Source organism: Vicugna pacos, unplaced genomic scaffold (assembly GCF_048564905.1).
Source record: "Vicugna pacos unplaced genomic scaffold, VicPac4 scaffold_20, whole genome shotgun sequence".
Classification (NCBI taxonomy): domain Eukaryota; kingdom Metazoa; phylum Chordata; class Mammalia; order Artiodactyla; family Camelidae; genus Vicugna; species Vicugna pacos.
The window spans coordinates 47,727,613-47,746,466 of record NW_027328741.1 but is presented as its reverse complement, the minus strand read 5'-3'; the positions used below and the strand labels follow the sequence as shown (position 1 = coordinate 47,746,466).

General features: G+C 38.2%; 1 protein-coding gene across 1 annotated transcript in view; it reads right to left on the bottom strand.

Annotated features, from left to right (window-relative positions):
• Positions 1-17,633, bottom strand: part of LOC140693684 (uncharacterized) — a 65,765-nt gene extending 48,132 nt beyond the window's left edge. Inside the window, exons 1-13 of the mRNA XM_072957391.1 lie at positions 17,551-17,633; positions 16,025-17,438; positions 14,064-14,183; positions 13,877-13,958; positions 13,183-13,221; positions 12,517-12,582; positions 11,657-11,720; positions 10,238-10,305; positions 8,158-8,289; positions 6,701-6,808; positions 4,739-4,849; positions 4,295-4,357; positions 1,988-2,072 (exon numbers count right to left, since the gene is read on the bottom strand). Of these exons, the coding sequence (XP_072813492.1) occupies positions 14,124-14,183; positions 16,025-17,438; positions 17,551-17,633 (1,557 nt within the window). The 3' untranslated portion in view covers positions 1,988-2,072; positions 4,295-4,357; positions 4,739-4,849; ... (6 more) ...; positions 13,877-13,958; positions 14,064-14,123. The remainder of the gene's footprint in view (positions 1-1,987; positions 2,073-4,294; positions 4,358-4,738; positions 4,850-6,700; positions 6,809-8,157; positions 8,290-10,237; positions 10,306-11,656; positions 11,721-12,516; positions 12,583-13,182; positions 13,222-13,876; positions 13,959-14,063; positions 14,184-16,024; positions 17,439-17,550) is intronic.
• Positions 17,634-18,854: the final 1,221 nt, after the last annotated feature.

Genomic DNA, 18,854 nt, shown 5'->3' with positions numbered 1-18,854 from the left:
ACAGAAAATAAAACAATTTAGAGTAAGTCTGTTTACTTATATATTAAATGAACATAAAGTTTTAAAAGCATGTCTGAATATGGGATAAAGTGAGCATCATAAAATGTAATGTTAATATTTAGTACCTGCAAATCTCAAACTCCCAAGTCATAAACAAGTTCATACTGTATAGCACAGGGAACTATATCCAATACTGTTTTGTAGTAACTTATGGTGAAAAAGAGTATGAAAATGAATATATGAATGTTCATGTATGACTGAAGCATTGTGCTGCACACCAGAAATTGACACAACATTGTAAACTGACTACATATATATATATATATTTGAAAGGACTAAAAGGACTATATATACCAAGAAAAAAATTAGATTGGTAACCAACAAGAAATCTGTCAGTAATATAATGCTAGAAACCCTGAGACACAAAAGAAAATTTCAGGCATAAATCTGTTTATAGAGTCATAGAAAAAATAGTGCCTATGCAAGTCCCTGATAAGCATGAGAAAATAGGAAAGGCAATATAAAAGTTCAAAATGCTTTGCTATGTAAGAGCTGCCAGATGACTCAGACACAAACTTAAGTGGTCAAAATATCTATATAATTAATGATAACAAAGTAATTGAGGGCATCATTTTAAATGAGATAAAAATAGCTGCTCAATTTTCATATTACTAAGCAAGTCATTTCTGTTTATAGTAGGTTTATATTATTTTTACATGTATTTATATTTTATAAAGACATCAACTTAGATCCTGGCAGATAACTGACAGTGGACCAACTGATTGATTTAAATGGGCATCACAGGCTTATCAGATTTCATATGATTTAAATATACATTAGTTATTAGCTGTCAGGAAGAGTTCAATTTTCATTTATTCTAACATAGCTGTGCCACAGGCAGGTTACTCTGTATTCACAATGGAGGATCATGATAGATATGAAGATATCAAGCCTTATTGATCTTCATAGGGGTGCTTTTATAAGAAAAGGAGAATAAAATAAGAAAAATCTAAAATACTACCTTTTTTATAGTGTTCTAACAGTTTTATCTTTTATTTTTTAACTGAGTTATAGTCCATTTACAATGTTGTGTCAATTTCTGGTGTACAGCACAATTTTTCAGTCCTTTATGAATATACGTATATTTGTTTTCATATTTTTTCACCATGAGCTACTACAAATTCTTGAATATATTTCCCTGTGCTATGCAGTATAAGCTTGTTTATCTATTCTATATATACCTGTCAGTATTTACAAATCTTGAACTTCCAGTCTGTCCCTACTCACACCCCTCCCCCTGTAAAATACTATTAAATCAACATATATTTTTGAAGAATTATGAAAAATGGGAAACTATAAGTTGTTTCTTTAAATTGGAGCAAAGAGAACTACTTTAACTGGGAAAATAGTTAAAATCTGGCAAGTTTTATGATTTCATGTTCACCCCTGACAGCTTTTCTTTCCTCCTTTCTCCTTCAATCTTTATTGGACCTTCTAAAGAATTAAATTACAAAAAAGAAAAAAAGAAAGAAAGAAAGAAAATTAAGAAACAGCTCTGCATCTAAAATAACCTCCTAACTGGAAAGATGGTATACTTTGTGAAAAATTTACAGCTGCCAACTTATGATCTATGTCTCTGTCCACACTGCCTTACTTGTTAGGGAGGGTCTTAAAAAAAAAGTAAAGAAAAATAGCAAATTATAATGGCTTTTTCATTTTAAATTCTTTTTTATGTGTCTACAATCTGCTCTATCAAGAGTAATTAAGATAGACATTATCAGCTATACTCTACTTTCCTATCATGCACATTGTGACTCTGAGAAGCAGGCACGCTCTAACTTACCATCTGCAGGTGGTGTACAGGTTAATGCAGTTCTTTTGACAATATATGGTTTTGTAGTCCAGTTGTCTAACTACTACATAATGGAAAAGATGTAGAACTACTGGTACCACTGCCCTCGGTCTCTGTCATTTACCTTAAACATACCTGGAAAAGTAGATTCAAAAACTCATTGGCAAGAACATTTTTCACACTCCAGATCTGATATTCTTCTAGAGTTAAGATGGCCATTCTGAAAGAGAAACAATATTTAAGAATATCTTAAATCTTCATTTTCTTATATTATTTGAATTAAATTTGTTTTATTAAACTTGCAATGGTCATTTGTCTGAAAGAAAACTAATGATTTAATGTAGATGCTATGTATTCATCTGAAAGTAGGCCAGCAAGAGTAAGTTCAAAAGTAACCAGACTCTGAAGTAGTCAGTCATAACGTGGGCAATTTATCACCAAAAATCTTCCTCCAGTAAGACCTGGGAAATAACTCACAGTATCTTCTGGCTCAAGGTGAAGTTTACTAACAGAACCCACAAAAGGTTCTGGGTAGAGAAAAAGGACTATTTACTAACTTTGAAAGCATTTTTCCAAACTCTTTGGATTATGCCCTTTGACCCTAACAATTTTCTAAGATCTTTAAAACATCTGGCAATATTATTAGACTTCTTAAGAGATTTAAAAAAACTAAATATATATAATAAATGAGTATCTATATTAACATTTCCTCAAAATAAAATTTAACATTACATTCACAAGTTGAGTAAAGCAGTATTTTTTTTTTTTGGTGTCAAAGTGTACCAAAAATTACATTTATATACAGCAGACAATATTTCTTGGCAGGCAAAAATATAACCAAATGCTTCTTACTTCATGTTTTGAACAATCACCTTAACAATCCTAGATGAATAATAATGTTCTTAGCTTTTATTACTTAATTATATTTTTATTATCTAATGATTTATTATTTAATGATATATAATATTTATTATTAATGATATTCATGTATTCATTCGATATATATTACCATTTATTATAAGGAAAGATTTTAAAGCACTGTGATGGTAATTATTGGCTTTCATGATGCAACTTCCATTGAAGTATATTAACACCAACGTAATGGTACAAAATAATGGGTAATATTGTCACCATCTAGTCACCAGTGAATATGGGTAATAGGTTTGGTTGAAAGGTCCAAATTCTATTCTAAATTTTTACCATTTCATTATTATGGTTACATGGAGATGGAGTAGCTAAATGATCTTTTTTTTAATGTTCAAAAGTACAGCCATAAGAAGAAACTCGGTCTTATATAAAAATAGACAGCAATGATAACCTTCATACTTATCAAACACCCAGAAGAAAGGCGATGGAAATTGTATCTCTACATAAGGTATTTCCTAGTAGAAACTTTCCTGTGTTTCTGTTTTCATATATACCAAATAGAAATGGCTACCTTAGTTTTGGGCAGAAAAGTAAATGAAGACGGTTATCTGAATTGCCAAACAAAGATCAAGCCCTGAAAAATTCATTTGTATTATTTATTTCTATTGAGTGTCAGTTAATAAGACTATGATGATTTCTTCTGGATTTGTGATTGAAAAAAATGTTACTTGTTTTTCTAAGCCTGTGTAAGGCCACTATGGTCTACGTCCAACCATCTGCAACTTGGTACATGTCAACATTTGAATAGAAAGGGTCAAATTAACTCATATGTGTCTCACATATATGGATTATCTTCAGTTTCACAGGGATACATAGACATGAAAGCAAACCTATTATAATAACTTTAATAAATGTTGTGAAACTAAAAAAATTCAAAGCTTTATTCTTTGTAAAGTACATGCTTGTTTCTGCTATTATACACTTATTCTGGCTGCTATTAAAGAACTTAGGACAGACCCTCACCAATAGTATTGAAAAAAAATTTTAAAAACTATATACACCACCCAGATTGAGATAAAAAATAATTTCCATCATCCCAGATATCCTATGGTCCTTCTCAGTTAAGTCACCCATCTCCAAAATCACTATTGTAACACTTATTAACATTAGTTCTGTCTCTGTTCTAGAACTTCATATAAATTAAATTGTACAATGTGTTCTTTTATTCTGTGGCTTCTTTTGCTCAATATAAGTTTTGTCTTACCATAATGTATTAAACTGGGAGAAGTAAAGATTATAAACTACAGATGGCAAGGGTTGTCGCTACTTAATTTTTACAAAATGCCTAGCTTATAAAATATAATGTTTTTATGTACATAACGCTTAATGGAGTTGTTTAAAGGTCGAATGGGCTTTCCTTAGGGACAACTTAGAGTTATTGTAACCACAGGTCCAAATAAGCATTTAGCAGGGATGATGTAGAAGAGATTCAAGTATGTATATGTAAGGTATGTATACCAATTCAGAATATAATGTATTTTTAGAAAAGAATAAATTAGTCTCTGCTAGACTCACCTTTGTGGTGTCATGTGCATTCTATGTGTCGTCTACAATGTTGGATAGATCCACAAGTAATTCCTTTAAAACCAGAAACCCAAATCAGTAGTTAGGAAAGAGAAGGTATCATTTTTATTAGCCAGTAGCTGAAGTATAAAATATTTTTTCGGTCAAGTTTTTTTTTTTTTAATTCCAGAAATAGATTGCTTGTTTGCCTTAAAAATTTATGACAATTTTCCAGTGGTTTCATTTTTTTTTTACATAATACATTCAGTTTATTAAATTTTCTTAGGCAAATTCTCTTCCCAATTTTGCATCTTTGGCTATGAATATTTTGAGTAGCATAATATAGAACCTAGAAGTAGTAAGAAATCTTTTTCTCAACCTCTTTTAAAAAAATTCTTCACTCTATGTTCCTGTTGGAAGTTTACATGCAAGAAGATGTATACAATCAGACTTTACCAGGGTATCATCGGTGCAGTTGTCCTTCCAGACCTCTGTGCAACCACGTGTCTCTCAGTTCAACCCTAGAAAGAACTCCATCACCGTCAACATCAAATACCTTGAAGCAAACTAAAGAAAAGAAACTCTAATGGAGGAAAATTACTTTTACATTCTGAAGTATAATACATTTTATTACAAGCTGCCCTAGTGAAATTACTTAGTTCCTCAAACAACTACATTCTGGATTAAGTTCTTATTTGGAGGAGATTGTGTCATTAAATTCCTTTGAACTTGTAGGAATTCCTGTACACTTCACAAGTCTCTCTCCTTATATCATTAGCCAGCTGTGAGAACTCTATCCTTCACCTAAACCTAAAGTTAAATTTCTTGCAAACTGAAAAAGAAGGGCCAAGTTACTATAGAATATCTCACAGATTTTGAGAAGTTAATTCAAGCTTTTAAATTAATTTCTAATATTTATAACTGATCACTTCAGAGTTGATTCTTACAATGCTGAAAATATTCCATCTACATTAAGAATCAACAAAAAGCTGCTACAGTCAGCTCCCCGTATCCATTGGTTCTGCATTCACAGGTATAAACAATAGATCAAAATATATATATATATAAATTTTCCCAGAAAGTTCTCAAAAGCAAAACTTGAATTTGCTATGCACTGACAACTATTCACATATCATTTACATTGTACTTACAAATAATTACATTGTATTAGGTATTACAAGTAACCTAGAGATGATTTAAAGTATACAAGAGGATGTGCATAGATTATATGCAAATACTATGCCATTTTACATAAGGACATGAGCATCCATGGATTTGGTATCTGAGGGGGTCTCAGAACCAATCCTCAGCAGATAATGAGAGATGACTGTATAACGATTTTGCCTCTCCAATGTAATTAATGTGCACCCAATATTTTTGCCTAAGAACAATTTCAAATCTTCAATGAAGTTTATATACAACAAGCTAAAAATCCAAAATATCAGCACTTTGCTAATTAACATCAATATCAGCAAAATTGCTAGTTAGTCTAGTTGGTTAACTTCCACTAGTCCACTGGCAAAAAAATAAATTTAAAAAAAATTTAAGACAACAATTAACCTCAATTGAGAAACAAAGACTTCAGCCTCTTTAATACCAGAACTTTAATGTGAACAAATAATCTATCACAAAGCCAGGTTAGAGTAATGGTATACTATCAGGGAAGATAAAAGAAATCTAAATTTTTAAGATTAAATAATTATCTACTTCACACACCCATGTAATATTTATGCTATTAAATTAACTAAGTGCATCACAGTACAACATTACTAAAGAATATTGAACTATTAAGTATCATACCCAAAATATGCAGTATTTGTAAAGCTGTATTTTAGAAAGATGCAGAGATAATTACCCTAGTGAATATGTAAGAATTATGTTCCAATTAAATGTAAACTGCTGCATTTTCCTAAACAAATATGGTTAAGATTTAGGAATGTAATATGCTTATAAATTATGCCATAATATTTTAGATAGGTTTAAAAGATAAACTTAGTATTTAATAAAATTGTTTTATCATAAATTTAATTTTGCTAATAAAATATCAATATACACAGTGATAGAAAATAAGTTGGAATTCAAGTTAAGCAAGACAAATTTTCTATATAGACTACCAGAAAATATTTTCTATATGCTTAACATTTTTAAACACATCATGATTGATGTAGTTCACTTATCATGAATTGTACATTTATCTGGAAAATCAACCATTATTAATAACAAAGATCTTAAATTACTCCACAGTAAAAAAGAATAGATGATTGAACCTTTACACTGACCTCAGTAAAACCTCAGCAAGAGACTGCTATTTGCCAAAGGGAAGAAAATTCAAGCCTTAATCAGATGATTTTTTACATGAATGGATGCTATGTTTTTCTCTGTATAGCTTCCAAATTTTGTGATGTTTAACACACTTACATTTCTGTCTTTCAGCCAGAGGTCCTCTGCAACAAGCTGATAGCCCACAGGATATCTCCTTAAAATCTATGTGGCTGTCATGATTTCCACCAAAAGCATTAAATAAACCTGTAAAATAGGAACACAGACAGAATAAATCACAGCCAACAAACTTCCTGTTAATAATGACATGCTTATGAAAGGAGGCATGACTCGCATAAACTGATTTAGTTTTTAAAAGTTATCAGTAGTTTCCACTGTCTTAGGAAGTTTATTTTTTTCACCCTGGCATAATTATAACCAAAATTTAACTTCCTAGAAGAAAATACTATCATTTAGTGTTTGGTTTTGTCTGCATACCTATCTCTATCTTATATTAATTCCAAAAGTCAAAAGTGATTGTAGAATGTAAAAAATAAAAATGTATTTTAAAAATTTAACTGGAAAAAAGTCAGAGACCACAATTATCCTAATTTGGAAAGACTAAGAAGAAAAAGGAAAAAGGAAGAAGAAAAGTTGAACTCTATCAAAGATATACTGTGTTGTTATTAATGAGCTTCATATGGCTCCTTCATGAAGCAAAGAAAACTAACACACTATAAGAGACAGAAATTCTGTACTGCAGTCTTCATTGTACCACTTAATCTGTATAACTAAATATATTAAATTTCAGAAATAAAGGGCAATTTATAATCTAATCCTGTGGTTTTTAAACTTTTCATAAAAAATAAATGGAATCATTTTATTTTCAAATGAAATGATTTCTCAATCTCTAATTATAAAAAGGTAAAAACATAACTGCACTGCTGAAGTGGAAACCCTGTCTGTTCTAGCTCCCCTAACAAATAAATATTTCTAAAACACACTAGAAACCTGAAGAATACAGACTGTCTATTTCAAGAATCTAATTCTGTGCCCTCAAAGAGCAGAAAATTGGAGCTAAGAAGTAGTTAAATGACTTGCTAAAACTAAGAAATTTTTATAAAAAGGTCTGAATCAGAAGAAAAACCCAAGCTTTCAGATTTCAAATACAGTTTTTGTGATTATCACCCACAACTGTTCCTTGTAAACCTCATTTAAAATAAATATATATATATAGTAGTGAAAAGTTTAGAGCTAAGTGGGGACCTTAGAGATGGTCTAGTGGTTTCTTAATTTTTTAAGGGTGGGGGAAGGATACAGCAGTGGAACCTTCTTCTATATAAAAGAAATACAATAGACACTTCTCAGCTGAGGAAGAGGTGGGGTCAGGTGTGGAAGCTAGAGCTTTGCCTATTCAGTGTCCACCACCCTGACCCTGCACCAGATGCTGAGGCACTGCACTGAAGCACACTTTCATGATTGTCTTGGTCAAACTGATCTTATATATGAGAATATTCAAGTGCAGAAAGGTAAACCGACTTACACAAGGCTCCAAAGTTGGAACAAGGCTCACGTGTTTAGCAAAGAACATTTGTAGGAAATAGAAGGATTCCCACCTTCACTCAGAGATGGACGAATTGGTGGTGAAGCCAATGGGCCAAATGCCTCTAAATCAAATCATCCAGTTTGGGATTGAGCCCTCAGCAACCAATAGTATTTCTCCAGATTAATGATGTCTGATTCTTCCACTGACAATCAAATCAAACAAGATTATAAAATCTCACTCTTCTCTTCTGGACAATCAATTAGTTCCCTGATAATGTAACTTCTAAATATACATTTTAATTTCCCAGTTAAACTGTTAAAATCTATCTAAAACAAAAACTCTGAAAGACAAATATATTGTATCTTAAGTGGCATGAAAATTAAATTCAAATTAACATAAAAGAGACTTTAAAATGGGAAAAAATTTGCAATTTCCCATTAAGCAGGCTGTTTAATTCCAACATGTAAAATAATAAACTAAGATACTTATTTTTTGCTTCCCACACTTTTATTTGTATTCGCTTTGGTGATTTTAATCACTATCTTGGATTTGAAAATTCTTGATCATAGTCTCTCCTGGCTACACAGGTAACACACTAATAGCAGAAACTATGTTTGATTTATCCTGTCACTATGGTAACCACTTACACATTTAATACTTATTAAATAAATGCACAAAGGGGATAGACCTAAGCTTCCCCTTCTTGGCCCTAAAATTCTTACTACACCTCCTATAAAGGCAGGAGCCTCCTCTGTAGGACAGAGAGTAAATGTATCTCTGAGAAGGATTCCCCAACAAGGGCTGTCTTTTCAGCGTGCTTTTAGATGTTTTTATGGGACATTTCAATAAAAGGATCAAGGACCTAAGCTTCCCAGTATGGTGGGAGTTGTGATGGGCATGGGAGGATGCTCACTTGGGAGGATGAGATGTTAAAGACACTAACAGTGAAAAGGACAGGGCAAGATGAAGGGCGTTTTGGAAACAGGACCACAGAGATGTGACATTTACTTCCCATTGTCATCTAAGTGATACCTACTTGAAAGAAACATTTCTACAGTTAAATTCTATAATGGGGGTTATTTAAATGAAGCACACATATACTCAATGAGTAGATCACATAATTTTTAGAGATTCAGAGTGCAGTAGCATTTTCAGAGTACTTTTTACATCAATAACTAGTATTTATAAATTCCTGTGTGCTAAATAAGTATGTGGAATTATTTCCATTTTGCTTTTAGACTTACTACAGCTTAACGTATTCATTGCACTGATACAGAGTAATTTTTCTAATGAATAAAAATGATAATGTACAACCTTGTTAAAGATTCTTTAATTTCACCATCACCAGATTTATGAACATTTAGGCCTATGTGTCAGGCCCCGTTTCTTACCAGCTTTTTCACCAACACCTTACATTGAGGTTATATTGCATTACCCAGAGGTCAGGAAATGTTCTTTCACACATCCACATCTTTATTAGGTCCTGTGTCCTCTGAGGAGAAACATTCTCCCCACTTTCACATCCTTCCATTTTACATCTTAACCACTAATCCTTCTCTAAACACCTTCTAATGTTTTCCAAACTCACCAGCTACCCCAGGATTTTAACTTCTCTCTTCTGCAACTGTCCTCCACTGTATATATTATCCAATATTCAAGTGAAGTATGAGTCCTCATTTACAGGTCTGTGGCCTCTCTAGATTACAAAGTATTTGGATTCAGTAACCTTGTCCTTTTATCACTGTTGCTGCAAGAGTTCCTTTCATAGGACCTGATACATAGTAACCACACAATAAATACTTCCTGAATGAATGAATGAATGAATAGCCAAGGCAATCTTCACAGCCAAGGCTTCCCCAACCCAGCTCAGTAATCTTTCTGTTATATCAAAGAGACTCTGCCCCATGAAACAATAGACCCTGCACATTTTAACAAATGTATACAATTATTAGGAACTATTATTAGAACAGAGACTAGCACTACTGTTCTCATAGTTATGTTACATAAGTAGTGTATTAAAGCTCGTTCTGATTTCTTGTTTATACAAATCAGCTATGTCTGTCACCAGTTTAAATATTAGTAATTTAGAAAACAAAAGTTATTGATTTATCTACTCATCAGAAATCATTATGACAGATCTATTTACATACCTCTTTTGTCAGTTTATATACCAACTGGAAAAGAAGGGGTGTACAGTCAACTCTGAGAGTATAATTGCCTGCAAAATAAATAAGAGAGAATTTTAATACCTCCAAATGGACTACAAACCTGTATTTAATTCTAACTTTATTTTCTAATTATAAACAATATATAACAGATTTCAAATTGAAGGCATCATTCCTGGAGAATTAAAAATAGGGTGGACCCTACAGATTATCATATTCAGTGAAGTATGTCAGACAGAGAAAGGCAAATATCAAATTCTATCACTTATATGTGGAATGTAAACAAACAAAAAAAGATACAAATGAACTTGTTTACAAACCAGAAATAGACTCATGACATAGAAAAGAAACTATGGTTACCCAAGGGGAAAGGGGGAAGGGAAGAGATATGTTAGGAGTTCAGGATTAACAGATATACACTATTATATATGAAACAGATAACCAACAAGGACCTACTGTATAGCACAGGGAATTATATTCAGTATCTTATAATAACCTATAATGTAAAAGAATCTAAAAACAATGTATATGTATATGTATATGTATATGTATATGTATATGTATATGTATATAACTGAGTAACTTTGCTGTACACCTGAAACTAATATTACAAATCAGATGTACTTCAGTAAAAAGAAATAAATAAAATTTTAGAATAGATAGACAGGTAGGGAGATAAATAGACAGACAGGCAGTCTGGCTAAAACTAAAACACAAGGTGGAAATAACCCTTCAGGAGCCAGAGAGGCTGCAGCACACACTCAGGATAGGAGACTGCAGAGGTGGACTCTGCTGCTAAGGCGGCAGCTCCTGCAGTAACAGTAAGGGTCATTGCTCATTACGGCAGCAGTACCTAGGGGTCTTTGGCAAAGGAAGTGGTAAGGCCATAATGTTCATGTTTTTATTCATTCATTCAATTCAATATCAAGACTTTAGGCTAGAGCATGTCAGTAACTAACATGTGTCCTCTGACACTTACCTAGAAATAACCATAATACGATGAAAGCCTACAGATGCACATGCCACATATCAGGGTCAAAAGGAAGTCTGTAGTGGGTGCTTATACCAGAGTTGTTCCAATACATACAGGAACTATTTCTGTATGAAATATTTTAGCCCAACTTTTAAAAATAGCTCCACAGGAAGAATGTCGAAAGTACTAGAGTTTTAAGTAGTAATCCAAGATAGGCAAATGGTAAATATACTAAAGAAATTAGGATCAATAGCTTAGTTATGAATCATATTGATTCATTTGAATCATAATAATGTTCTCTCTGGTAAAATGGAGAAATGGAGGTATTATTGAGGCATCTCATAGAAAGAGGATAATCCTAGTTTATGAGTTGGAGTTGATAGACTTAAATACTGGTATACTATTTAATGACAATCTGAAATAAAATTTACCTTCTGTGTATGAGTCTGCATTGATATATGCAACCTCTCTCTCCTGGAGTGTTTTCACATTCTCCTGTAGTTGAAGCAAAGCAGTCACTTAACTCACAGCATTTACAATAGTGGAAATACAAGCAAAACAAATTAATTCAGTAAAAGAGTGGTTTGCAGGTGCCATTATAAATCAAACACCTATGCTTTTGACCATAATTTTAAGAAAATACTATTAACTGGTTGATAATATTAATGCAATTAAAACAAGAAAGAAAAATAGTAGTGATGCTGTAGCCACTGTTCATAGCAGCAGCAGGGAGACCCAGAGGAAAACTGCCCCTGATCCCCTGCACCATAATATGAAGGGGGAAGGCTCGAGATGCTCAGCATCACCCTGGATCTACTGGAAGAGGACTGCTCAAAGTAAGGCCTGGAAATCTGTATTTTTAAAAGTTGTCCCTGGCAATTCTTACAGACATTAAAGTATGAGATCCCTTGATGTTGGGGATCCAAGTAACTTTACCATATTAAAAGTGAGGAAGTTGCAAATTAGATTTATCAAGAATTTTTTGAAAGAGAAGATATTAATGAAAAAGAAAAATATAGGAGGGGAGGATAGAGAAAAAACTAGAGGGAGAGAAGAGTGGCTATTAGGACAAAGACAAGACATTTCTCACACATACATGCACACACGCACACACATTCTAGAGAAATACAGCAGAAGAAGACTAATGCCATCACACACATGGGAATATGCAGAGAGAACTCTTTTCTTCTCTCTGTTTCTCTCTCTCTCTCTAGCTTGCTACCTTATAAAAGCAGTTACAGTAAAAACATTTAAAGCTGTGAGTGGTCATCCTACAAATGAGAATTCTCACCTCTGCACTTGGCCACATGGGATAGATGACAGCTGATTCTGCTGCAGAGTTTCAATTATGACAGAGCTACAGTAGAAATAAAAAAGATTCCTTAACTATATGTAAAGGTAAAGGTGCTGCTGAATATGATCAAGATAGTAGAAAATGGGAAACAATATTCAAATTGTCTTTTAACTCACATGAATTTAAATTAATGCAAGGCATATTATCTTGTATCTTGGATTTATTTTATCTGTATTTTAAGCTGCTTAAATTATAGAAAGACACATGTATTTCTATATACATGTATTCACAAGAAATTACACATTTCTAAAAGTAGATGACCTTAATGAATAAGATCTGATTCATCTAAATAAGTGTATTATGAAATGCATGTTCATAACACCAACATAATAATAAGACTTTGCCATATAAATGGAATCAAATGTTATACAAGTAACTGTGATTTTATTCCCATACTTATTTGATTCATATTATTCTTTTAAAGTATGCAGAAATGAGTCAGAAAGAAAGCATTTTAAAAACCAGACACAATAATAAGAAACATATGACATTCTTTAAATCAATTCTATAAAATTTGGACTCATAAATGATGAACAAAAGAGAGGATAGTCACAGGAAAGTGCTTTTTGGTGCACCTGCCTTTAAAAAAATACACAAGCCTACCTTGAACATGTAAGAACTTAGAGTTACCGGACAGAGAGCCTAAGGGAAGAAGATGAAAGAAGGGGGTCTATGAGAGACACTTTAAAATAAAGCATTAAGAGCCAGTGACAAATGAAAATTAATCATAATTGAATTAAAAATAAATCCTTGAAATTTTAGAGTAATTCAATTTACAAAATCATTGTACTATACTTCCCAACCAGGCACTTTTGTAAATGGTAAAATATACCTATGGTTACAATTTAGTGTGGAATCCATAAAGGAGAGACTATAATCAGAGTATAGTCATCTTAAAAGAGCATGTTGTTTTCCTGGATAGAAGAAATCCAAGGAAACTGTAAAAAATTGAAAATTAATGCCAAGGATCTAAATCAGATTTTCAATAAGCTAATTCACTTGTCAGAAGCAGCTTCCTAGGTTTGACTATTTTCTGAGCTTACAGATTTTACTTACTTATCACAAAACAAATATAAATAGAAACTAAAATATTTTAAAATTAATGAAAAAATTGGTTTGTGCTTAGTAATTAAGAGGTTGTTCTGTTTTGTCAAACTGATGTAAAAGCAAAACCAAACTCTATTTCTTAAATTTTCTTGTTTTTATCCAAATTAAAACAGTATCAGGTAATGGAACACATCTGTGATTACCCTGAGATACATGTTGACCAAGAAGATATGTTTACTGTCTTAGTTACCTCAGTCCATTTGTGAAACCCAGAAGTCCAAATTTTTCTGCATCCCAGCTGGCAAAAATGGCAGTTCTTCTCGGTCTCCAGCCTGTAATCATTGTTAACATACATGGTTAGGTACACCTGCCTAAAAACAAAGGAAAATTCACTGAAGTCACTTTCTGTCATCACTTGCCAAGGAAACATTATTTACCTCTACTAATCAGTTTTCCAAAATTCTGGACAACTTCTTACAAATCAGCAGTTCCACTGGTTAGGTCAATACCTCCAAATACCCAGAAGTCCTGATGATCTCCCAGAATAACACATCTGTCTGGAAAGGAAGGCATTCAAAAGAATGACAACTTAGAATGTATTATAAAGAGCAGTAATTTATGTTTTTAAATTAAACTTCCTCCTGCTTGAGTTTCCTCCATAGAAAACCATCAAGGTAGTGTCTCCTTTTAGAATTTACCTTTTTTTCCCCACATTTAATTATATCACATCAACCAGGAAAAAAATATTAAGAGTTGATTAAGATGTATCTTACTCCTGTAATCTTTGTAAAAACAAAATGTTTTACGGCATTTTAAAAAATTCACCAACTCACCAAGTTTCACAGATCCTCAGGTAGTTCTGATTACATCGTAAATGCTTGTGATTTTCTTGATGTTATGAACATGCATTTTAACCTTCCTAGAATTTCACAAAGGGAACAAATTACTTCACATAGAGCATTATGTCTAACAGGTTCCTTCCAATGTTTTATTATAAGTCTCAGAAGTACAGAAAACTGTTTAATAGGATGATAAATTCCCATATGCCCACCACCTAAACTCAATCATTGTTAATACTGTTGAACTATTTGCAAGCGAGTTGCGCAAATCATGACAGTTCTCTCCTATGTATTTAAGAATGCACCTTACGGTGAAATAAAAAAAAATCAGTATTTTATATTTTGCCTCCCTCATAGCTCCATTGTTGGTATTTATTTAAACTTCAAAGTTATTACTCAACGTGAAAAACAATCTTGTTCTTAAGCAATTTAAAAAAAAATGTGTATTTGTCTATTTAGAGCTCAAATCAATTAAGGGATATAAGCCCCAGGTGCTTTTTTTGATAGTTTGACCAGGGAAAATTTCTGTTTCTGACTTTTCTCTTAAACTGTTACTGAAGTTACATGCTCTGTTTTCCTTGTGTCTATATGTATCTGTTTATAAATCACATTTTTCATTGTGTACCTCTAGCGGGTATTAATACATGAGATAATAAAGTCTCCTATGTTAAAGGAACTCTGTTCTAATTGAGTTAAATAAACACTTTTTAAAAAATTCTTATAAAATAAAACAACTTCTAATACCTTAAGAGTTCTGAAATTTTAAAACAAGCTTCTTACAGAACTTATAAAATACTTGCAGAATCCAAATTCACATTGCTAAGGCAAATCATTAACCAACAAGGCTCATTCAACCATTTTAGTTTAATAAAAAACAGCTATCTCCTCTCTGATTCATCAGTGTGAAGTTTCCCTTTCCCTCTACATTTCAAGCCAGTCAAACTAAAGTTCTGATCATGCCATGCTGTTTCCCAGCCCTGCACAAGCTGTCCTCTGCAGCTGGCGTTTACTGCCTGTCTTGATTCCGTGAAAATCTTACTGTTTGTGTAAAATTAAGCTCAATGAGCACATGTTCTGTGGTCATGCCTCCTTAATAACAGGGCTGTCCGGGGTTAGTAACAGTAACGACTATGATGGTAAGCGCACGGGGCCATGTAGCAGTTACGCGTCCACCACTGTGACCACCTAACCCACCCCCACAGAAGTGACCAGTGAACTTCGCTCCTTTCCCCCTTCTCTCCTACTCCTTCCCTTAAGTTGACCTAGTATTTTGCATGCACAGTGTTTTGACAGTTATCTGAAACACTGTTTTAAGCCGTCAGTTGAAAAGGGAAGACAAAATGTTACACCTGGCCCGGACGAGGAGAGGGGTGCGGAGTGGCCCAGAGGAAGCCGAACGGGACGCGCGGCCTCGGATCACAACACAGCCCCGTTCCTTCCCGAGTTTCGCAGCCGGGAAAGAAGAGGCGTGGGGCCCGGACCGCTTCGGGGCCTTCGTGGGAGGCCGAGGGAGGGACGGAGACCCGCGCAGGGCTGGGGAGGGGCCCGCAGGGACTCACCGTCTGTGCAGCGGCTCCTGACCCACAGCTGGGCGGGCGGCGGTGGCGGTTGAGGCGGCGGTGGCGGCTGAGGGGGCCGAGGCGGCGGCGGCTGCGGTGCCGGCTGAGGGGGCTGGGGGGTCGGCGGCTGCGGTGCCGGCTGAGGGGGCCGAAGCGGCGGCTGCTGAGGTGCCGGCTGAGGGGGCTGAAGCGGCGGCGGCTGCAATGCCGGCTGAAGGGGCCGAGGCGGCATCGGCGGCGGTACCGGCCAAAGGGGCTGAAGCGGCGGCTGAGGTTCCGGCTGAGGGGGCTGGGCGGGCGGCGGTGGCGGTAGAGGCTGCGGTGCCGGCTGAAGGGACTGAAGCGGCGGCGGCTGCGGTGCCGGCTGAAGGGGCCCAGGAGGCGGCGGCTGAGGCTGCGGTGCCGGCTGAGGGGGCTGGGCGGGCGGCGGTGGCGGTAGAGGCTGCGGTGCCGGCTGAAGGGACTGAAGCGGCGGCGGCTGCGGTGCCGGCTGAAGGGGCCCAGGAGGCGGCGGCTGAGGCTGCGGTGACGGCTGAGGGGGCCGAAGCGGCGGCGGCTGCGGTGCCGGCTGAAGGGGCTGAGGCGGCATCGGCGGCGGTACCGGCTGAAGCGGCGGCGGCTGCGGTGCCGGCTGAGGCGGCTGTTCCGGCTGAGGGGTTCGAAGCGGCGGCGGCTGCGGTGCCGGCTGAGGGGGCTGGGCGGGCGGCGGTGGCGGTAGAGGCTGCGGTGCCGGCTGAAAGGACTGAAGCGGCGGCGGCTGCGGTGCCGGCTGAAGGGGCCCAGGAGGCGGCGGCTGAGGCGGCTGTTCGGGCTGAGGGGGTCGAAGCGGCGGCGGCTGCGGTGCCGGCTGAGGGGACTGAAGCGGCGGCGGCTGCGGTGCCGGCTGAAGGGGCTGAGGCGGCATCGGCGGCGGTACCGGCTGAAGCGGCGGCGGCTGCGGTACCGGCTGAGGAGGCTGAGGGGGCCGAGGCGGCGGCGGCTGCGGTGCCGGCTGAAGGGGCCCAGGAGGCGGCGGCTGAGGCTGCGGTGCCGGCTGAGGGGGCTGGGCGGGCGGCGGTGGCGGTAGAGGCTGCGGTGCCGGCTGAAGGGACTGAAGCGGCTGCGGCTGCGGTGCCGGCTGAAGGGGCCCAGGAGGCGGCGGCTGAGGCTGCGGTGACGGCTGCGGTGCCGGCTGAAGGGGCCGAGGCGGCATCGGCGGCGGTACCGGCTGAAGCGGCGGCGGCTGCGGTACCGGCTGAGGGGGCTGAGGGGGCTGAGGGGGCCGAGGCGGCGGCTGCGGTGCCGGGTGAAGGGGCTGAGGCGGCGGCGGCTGCGGTACCGGCTGAGGGGGCTGAGGGGGCCGAGGCGGCGGCGGCTGCGGTACCGGCTGAGGGGGCTGGGCGGGCGGCGATGGCGGTTGAGGCTGCGGTGCCGGCTGAGGCGGCTGTTCCGGCTGAGGGGCCCGAGGCGGCGGCTGCGGCGCCGGTGCCGGCTGAGGGGGCTGGGCGGGCGGCGGTGTCGGTGGCGGTTGAGGCTGCGGTGCCGGCTGAGGGGGCTGAGGCGTCGCCAGCGACTGCTGGAAAGACTTGTGGGATTCGAAGGCTTTCGCCAGGTTTTCCAGGGTCGCCATGGCGGCCTCCCGCCCCGCGTGTACAGACCCCGGAGTCGCCGGCCCGACCAGCGGCTCCGGTCAGCAGCGGTGGCAGTGAACGGAGCTCGGGGCCGCCAGCCGGTGCGGACCCCAAGCGCGCGGCCATCTTGGAACCGTCCCGACAGTCCCCGCGGCCCTGCGTCCTGCCACGCTCCGCCGGTGGGGCGGGGCCGGGTCACGGGATTGACAGCCGGAGGCAGCGGCCTCCGCCAATGGCTGCATCGCTCTCCCCTTGGGCTCAAAGAGCCGCCACGGCTCTTGGAGTCACTGCGTTCTTCCCGGCGAGGGGCGGGGGTTACTGCACGGAGATCGGGAGGGCGGTTCGGGGGCGGGGTTGCAAGGCATGGCGAGGAGGGTGGGGAGGGCGGGTGACTTGTGATTGAGGGTCTCTCTGCGAGGGGCATCCCCAGATGACGCATAGCATGTGGCAGGGAGGCCGGGCAGTGGGCTGGGAGCCCGAGACCCCCGCGGGGCGCTTGCCCACCCCGCGGCGCGGGCGGAGGGCCTGCTCGCAGGACAGCCTGCTATAATATGCTGACTGTTACATATTTGGCCTTACCCTTGTTAGTAGCCTCAAATCACGTCTTGTTCACCTTCAGGATCATTACCATAGATATACTTCTTACAATCCTCGTACTTAACTATGTTCCCTCATGCTACAGGGGCATACACATGCTATTCTCACTCTTAGAAATAATCGTTTACACATCAATCCCCTACTCCCCTCAAGAGATTTGCCTATCTAATTCCAATCACTCTGAGTGCTCAGCTAATTTGTGAATTCATAAAGCCCATTACATTAACATAATTCCTTAACACCATGTAATGCTCCTTTATCACACTTAAAGTATACTTTATAATAACATAAAAACTCTTCCATGCATTAAGGTAGATATTAAACAATTAAGTTCACAATATAAAGTTGTAAGTACATATACTTTATATTATGAAAAATGTTAAGGAATTACATACTATAGTTAAATTCATTCATAATTTTTCATAGAAATATGAGAATATTTATTCCAAGTTGGATCATCACTATATGTGTGTGTGTATATATGTATATATCTTTCATCCTTCATTCACAATACAAGTTCTGATAAAATATTGCCAACAATTAACTTTTATACCAAGAAAGGAAAGAAGGAAGGAAGGAAAGAAGGAAATGGAGGGGTTTTAGATCTCTTGAGATTGAGACAT